This window comes from Hirsutella rhossiliensis (assembly GCF_020360975.1).
Source record: "Hirsutella rhossiliensis strain HR02 chromosome Unknown scaffold00019, whole genome shotgun sequence".
NCBI lineage: Eukaryota > Fungi > Ascomycota > Sordariomycetes > Hypocreales > Ophiocordycipitaceae > Hirsutella > Hirsutella rhossiliensis.
The window spans coordinates 588820-594819 of record NW_025408685.1 but is presented as its reverse complement, the minus strand read 5'-3'; the positions used below and the strand labels follow the sequence as shown (position 1 = coordinate 594819).

Below are 6000 nucleotides of genomic sequence, written 5' to 3'. Positions count from 1 at the left end.
GAACGCGCTCCTACAGGTGCGCTGCAATTGACACATATCTGATGTCTGTCTTTCTTCCCGATAGTTTCTTGATGTGTACGTGTGTGTCTGCTCCGAAAGAAAAGGGAGGCCCTTGGTGGGTGGCTTTGGGCATTAGCCTTTTCCTCCCCTGCATGCCCCCTTGGCTGGCAGCTGCGAAGCGGGGTGATCCTTTTTTTTCACCATATATTTCGACCATATCGCCATTCATTCAAGATTTTGATGAATGAATTGAATAAAGACTCCTGATTTTCGATTCGTCGAATTTGAAGACCTTACCCGATTCCGCTTCATTCAATTCAAGGGTCCCGAGGCCAATTCGACTTCAAAATCTTCAAATATCAGCCCTAGACTCACTCTTGAGCGCTGTTTGCCTTGATGGCGGCGGCGCAACGTGGTCTCATCGCAGCCAAATTGGCGAGCTGTTTCAGCGTAATTGACCGATTCTGAGGACTTCAGGAAAGCAAGCACTTCGTCAATAGCCGCCATGGTTGTTGAGATGTTCCAGATTGATGTTGAGACAGAATGTCGGTAGGTAGGTAGGTAGGATGTCGCATATCAAGCCTGTCTAGGATGATTATTCATGAAGTGACGATGTTACTCGCAACGCCGCTGTTGCCTGCTAGGCAACCACTACTGCGTAATCACGCGACGGACCTTTCATTTGCGTATAAAGAGCTGCACAGCTCCGTGCGTTCGTTCGTTCACTTCTTGTTCTTTAGATAATTCTCATCAATTGCCTGATGCCATCTCTGACCCGTGTGGAGCCAAATGTCTGACAGTTATGAGCCCGGTAGCACTTAGGCGCTCATCATAGCTGATTCCGACCATCGTGCAAGATCGCTCGCACGGTGCCTATCGCCACACGCACACATCACTCAGGGGATACAAACCCTGCCGCTTTTGTCTGCTTGCTTACGCCAATCGTTCTATCCTCCTTGCTGCCCATTTCCCAACACCAAAGGCTTTCCGAAGATGACAGCCAAGTCTGAGGTTACGCTCTCCAGACCGTCCGAATGGGCTTCCTGGTACGACGATTTCGTCTCAAGGGCTGAGACTTCCAAGGTCTTTGGCTTTGTCGATATCGACAAGGATGCTCCGATCCTGGAGGAACCAAAGGAGCCTATGACTTCCGAGGAAATGCTTGAGTCACTCAACAAGTCTGCCTTTAACGCTTGGGCACGCGCATACCAGCAGAACGCTGCATCTGCCGGACCAAGACCAGACCCGGCCACTGACCTCAACGATGGTCAGTGGACCCGACTCACACGTCTTCAGTCCGAATACAAAGTCAAGCTAGCGACCTTCGCCAACCGGCAGCGCGCCTATGCTGAACTCGCTGTTTGGGTCCGATCAACTGTCGATAAAACCTATCTTGGCAACACGACTTCAAGTCTGACCTTCGCGTTATTGTCCGCGACCTGAAATCAAGCCTTGCGCCCTCTGAAGACGAACAGAAAGAGGAAGCACGCTTAAGATACCGTCAGGTCCTCACCCAGACAAAGAGAGTCAAGCCGGAGGACTGGCTCGTGGCTTGGAATAAAGCCAAGTTAGAAGGCGAACGACACAAGATCGCCGAGCTTGAAGGACAGTCTGCCCTCAATGACTTTCTCACAGCGACTTCTGCCTTTGATGCGACATGGGCAAGCCAGCAGAAGGTCCACATCATGAACAGCAAAAAGTTCGGCCTCAAGATTGATGTCACACTACGCGCATTGGGCGAACTGTTCCACGAGCAGGTCCGAAGCACCAGAATGAGCAGCAAGCTGTCTGACAGCGTGTTTGCCGCCTCTGATGCAGCTCAAAGCCACTGTCCATGCGGAGTGCCGTCGTCTAAGCACCGATGGAAGTCCCTTGACTGCGCTGCTGTACAAATTGCAATCAATGGCGAGTCCAAGGATGGACGACAAGTCAAGTCCAGCCGCGTCAAGACCTGCAAGGAAGCTCTCAAGCAAGCCAAGTGGAAGAGTCTTGTAGACACGGTCAAGGCCTCGGCAGCCACTGCCAAGACAGATCAAGCAGGAGATAAAGGAAACCCACGCAAACATGGCGACTTTGCCGGACTGACAATCGATGCAAAAGGCCTCACAAGTGGAACCACCGACTCGGTCTTTTCAGCTCTACGCGAGAAGCATCCTCTTTACAATTCGACGATCTATGACGGTGGAGCAACTACCCATATCGTCAATGACAAGAGTCTGCTGACCGACATCCGCGAAGCTGAGGAAACCGACTACGTTATGATCGGAGAAGGTTCCTTGAAGGTCGAAGCACGGGGCACTCGAAGGGTGGAAAATGTTCTGGATGGCGAAAACGGAAGAAACACACGCGCCCTTGTTCTTCTCGACGTTGCGCATGTGCCACGATTCCACACGAACATTGTCAGCGCGAAGAAGCTTGCAAGGAAGGGTCTATGGCACTGTGGGGTCGACAACACGCTTCGAATGGGAACCTATGACGACAATGATATCCTTTGTCGGCTTACAGACCAGTACGATCTCGACGTAGTCGAATACAAGCCAGTTTCCCGCTCTTACTTCAAGCTTCCACAATCACTGATCTCCGTGTTCAACGCCTTCCAAGGCGTATTTTCTTCCTTTCAGACAGACAACACTAGGCCAAGACGGCAGAGAATGGCGATTTCAAGGGTTCCGCCTCCACCACGATTGGATTCGTCCGAAACCTGGCATCACCGATCCTGCCACGCTGGGCCACAAGCACTTGAACAACTTGTCTTACAGACAAAGGGCATCCGGATCAAGGGCCCAACCACCGTTCAGTGCACGGCCTGTGGCACCGGCAAGGCAACCGAGATTATCTCCCGCAGGGAATCCCCGAACAAATCAAGGCAACCGTTCTTTCGGGTCTTTATCGACATTTTCGAGTTCCCTGCGGCATACAACGGACACCGCTACGTTCTACTTGTCACCGACGAGTTTAGCGGTATGATGTTTTCCTGGTCCTTGACTTCAAAAACGGAAGTCAGCCAGATCATTAAGGACTTTGAAGCCCGAGTTAAACGACATACGGGTGCATCGATCTGCAAGATCAAAATCGACAACGAAAGGACCATCATCAACCTGCCCTTCCAACGCGATTCCGAGTTCCAGATCTGGGCTACAGAAGTAGGCATTGAGATTGAACTTCCGCCGCCGCACACCAAGGAACCGACTGGTGGTGCGGAACGACCTGGGGGTATTAATCAGCAACGAATGCGCTGTATGTTCGGCCTTCTGCCGCAAGAACTCTGGCCAGAAGTCTATCGTGCAGCCGTTTGGATACACAATATCCTTCCAAGCCGGAGGAACGACTGGATGTCGCCTAAGGAGAAAATGGACCGTTGGTTTCACCAACACTTTCGATGGTACCGGTACAGACCGCCAAACGTCGACTTTGATGCAAACAAGGATCTCCGACCAGACTGGCGTGGGGTGTATGCGTATGGATGCAAAGCATATCCCCTGAACAGCCGATACAAGGCCCGGAAAGACATCAATCAATTCAAGCTTGGCCCACGAGCACACGTTGGATACCTTGTTGGCTACCACGCCAGCAATATCTATCGCATCTGGGTCCCCAAGCTCAATCAGGATTATCAGGTTATCCTGTCCCGAGATGTACGATTCAACGAGGAGGAATTCTTTGATCCAGAGAAGGAAGAACAGCTCGAGACTGAGGCAATCGCCGAGTACAAGCCAACGTCACAGGCGCTCGATCCGCTTCCTCAGCGAGACTGGGACACGCTCTTGGATGAATTTCTCTATGAGTTTGATCATCATATCTTGGGGTGCGACCTGGAGGGTTCGAACTCGGGGGTGGAAGACACTAGAGGTGCCATCTCAGATGTTAAAGACGCTGGATCGCAGCTTCTGCAGCCTCTATCGCAACTTCGCAAGACAGACTTCTCACGCCTCTGAGCGAATCCCGGTCCTTCCGACGCCGGAACTGTTACGGCCAAGCACATACGAGCCTTGACGGCTATAAAGATGTATTGGCACTATGAACGAAGACTCAAAGCTAAGGAGCAAGAAAGAAGGACTAGACTACACGACCGAGCTGGCCCTTATGTGCATATGCACGAGGTTACCTCAGCAGCGCTCAGGTAAGCACGAGGTCGCACGTGGGCACGTGATGCTGCTTGGGCACGCGACACTGGTGAGGTTCTGCGCTGGTGTCTCTACGCTGGCGCGCAGGGTCGTGACAGGAACCAACACCACAGCTGGACAGAAGGGACGCCTCACCAGCTTCCAGGTCAACCGGCTCAAAGATTTCAACACCAGACCCACCGTTGCAAACAGACCCGAGCTCACCTGCCCAACGTTCTGTGGCTGGTTCAAACAGCGATCTAACTGAGCATCATAACGCCGAAAGCTCTCCAGTGGAGTTAGAGTCTCTGCCCCAACAAGACAGAGAAACAAGCTATGATAGCCAAAGGTCGACTGATTCAAGCGATCCAAGTCCTGAAGGAGTCACCGGGACACGATCGTAGTCCACCCGCTGCCCCCACGCCGGCGACCTTCCTCAGAAGGCAATAGCATGCAACCGGACAAGCAGCCGTCAGGTGACCAACCAATTCCTGAAGAACCACGCGGCAAAACGCGCACCCGCCGCAGTCAACAGGCGATTTACGGTGACCAGCCAACTCGCAAGAGTGACCGGACACCAAAGCCAAAGAGGAAGCACGATGATTACGTCAACAGCGTTTTCACGGCCCTGCTTCCAGCGGATCAACATCCAGAGGAAACCTCGAAACATTTCATAGTGTCTTTCTTGCCGCAGTCTCTAAGACGGCACGAGATCATCGATTTCACCGCGATGACCTTGTACGACTCCCTAAACGCTACCAGGATCTAGAAAACCACCCGATGGGCCCAGACTTCAAAGAGTCCATAAGGAAGGAATTGCACGATCTCCTCCGACGTGGCACCTGGAGACTGGTCGAACGCAGCAAGGCACAGGGATCGCCTCTTCCACTGAAGTGGGTGTTCACCTATAAGTTTGATCAGGACGGATACCCAAAGGTGCAAAGCTCGGATCTGCGTCCGTGGCGACCTGCAGGACGAGGACGACGGACGGGAGACATATGCAGCCACCCTTGCAGCAAAAACCTTCAGAATCGTGATGGCAATCGCAGCCCGATTCGGTCTTGACGTTAGACAATTCGACGTTGGTAACGCCTTCCTGTACAGCGACCTAAAGAAGGACCATCCCGTCTACGTCCGGCTCCCGCAAGGCTTTGTAGAACTTGGTTTCTTGAAACCTGGAGAAGGCTCAACCATGATCGCGGAACTTGACAAGGCCTTGTATGGTCTTCGAGTCTCCACTGCTCTGGTACAATGAGATCTCCCAGGCCCTCAAGGAGGCAGGGATTGACCGTACGGATGAAGAACCTTGTGTGTTTACCAACGGCAAAATCCTGGCTCTTGTCTATGTCGACGACATCTTGATTCTCAACCCACGGCAAGAGAAGAAGGCGGTAAACGACCTGGTCCAGCATCTCCAATCCAAATACGATCTGCGCGAAGAAGAATTTAAGTGGTATCTTGGCATCAGAGTTGTAAGGGATCGACCAAACAGGAAGATCTACCTCTGCCAAGACGCGTACGTCGAGAAAATTGCGCGAAAGTTCAAGCTCAGCGACTTGAAACTCCGAGTACCATCAATCCCCATCGCGACGATCCCGCTCGTCAAGTACAACGGGCAGGCTACCAAGGAAGAGATAAAGGCGTATCAGGAACGAGTTGGATCCTTGATGTATATCGCGGTCATGACCAGACCCGATATAGCACGAGCAGCAGCCCAGCTCGCGAGGTTCCTGACAAACCCATCGCCTGAACACCTTGAAGCCGCAAACCAATGCATCCGATACCTATACTCAACGAGATTCCTTGCAATCATGTACGACGGGATGCATCAGGAGAGGTACTTGTGATCGCAAGCGACGCGTCATTTGGAGATGATATCGAGACCCGTCGTTCATCG

The 6000-nt window shown here is 52.3% G+C and overlaps 2 protein-coding genes across 2 annotated transcripts; both read left to right on the top strand.

The window, feature by feature from the left end:
- Positions 1 to 993: 993 nt before the first annotated feature.
- HRG_11222 (integrase core domain-containing protein) lies at positions 994 to 3935 on the top strand (the record flags this gene model as incomplete). The annotated part of the gene is made up of 3 exons (XM_044869692.1): positions 994 to 1267; positions 1468 to 2603; positions 2760 to 3935. 3 exons carry the CDS (start codon positions 994 to 996, stop codon positions 3933 to 3935), a joined length of 2586 nt encoding a protein of 861 aa, XP_044715245.1.
- A 1388-nt stretch (positions 3936 to 5323) lies between these two features.
- On the top strand, positions 5324 to 5950 carry HRG_11221 (reverse transcriptase (RNA-dependent DNA polymerase) domain-containing protein; the record flags this gene model as incomplete). The annotated part of the gene is made up of 1 exon (XM_044869691.1): positions 5324 to 5950. One exon carries the CDS (start codon positions 5324 to 5326, stop codon positions 5948 to 5950), a length of 627 nt encoding a protein of 208 aa, XP_044715244.1.
- Positions 5951 to 6000: the final 50 nt, after the last annotated feature.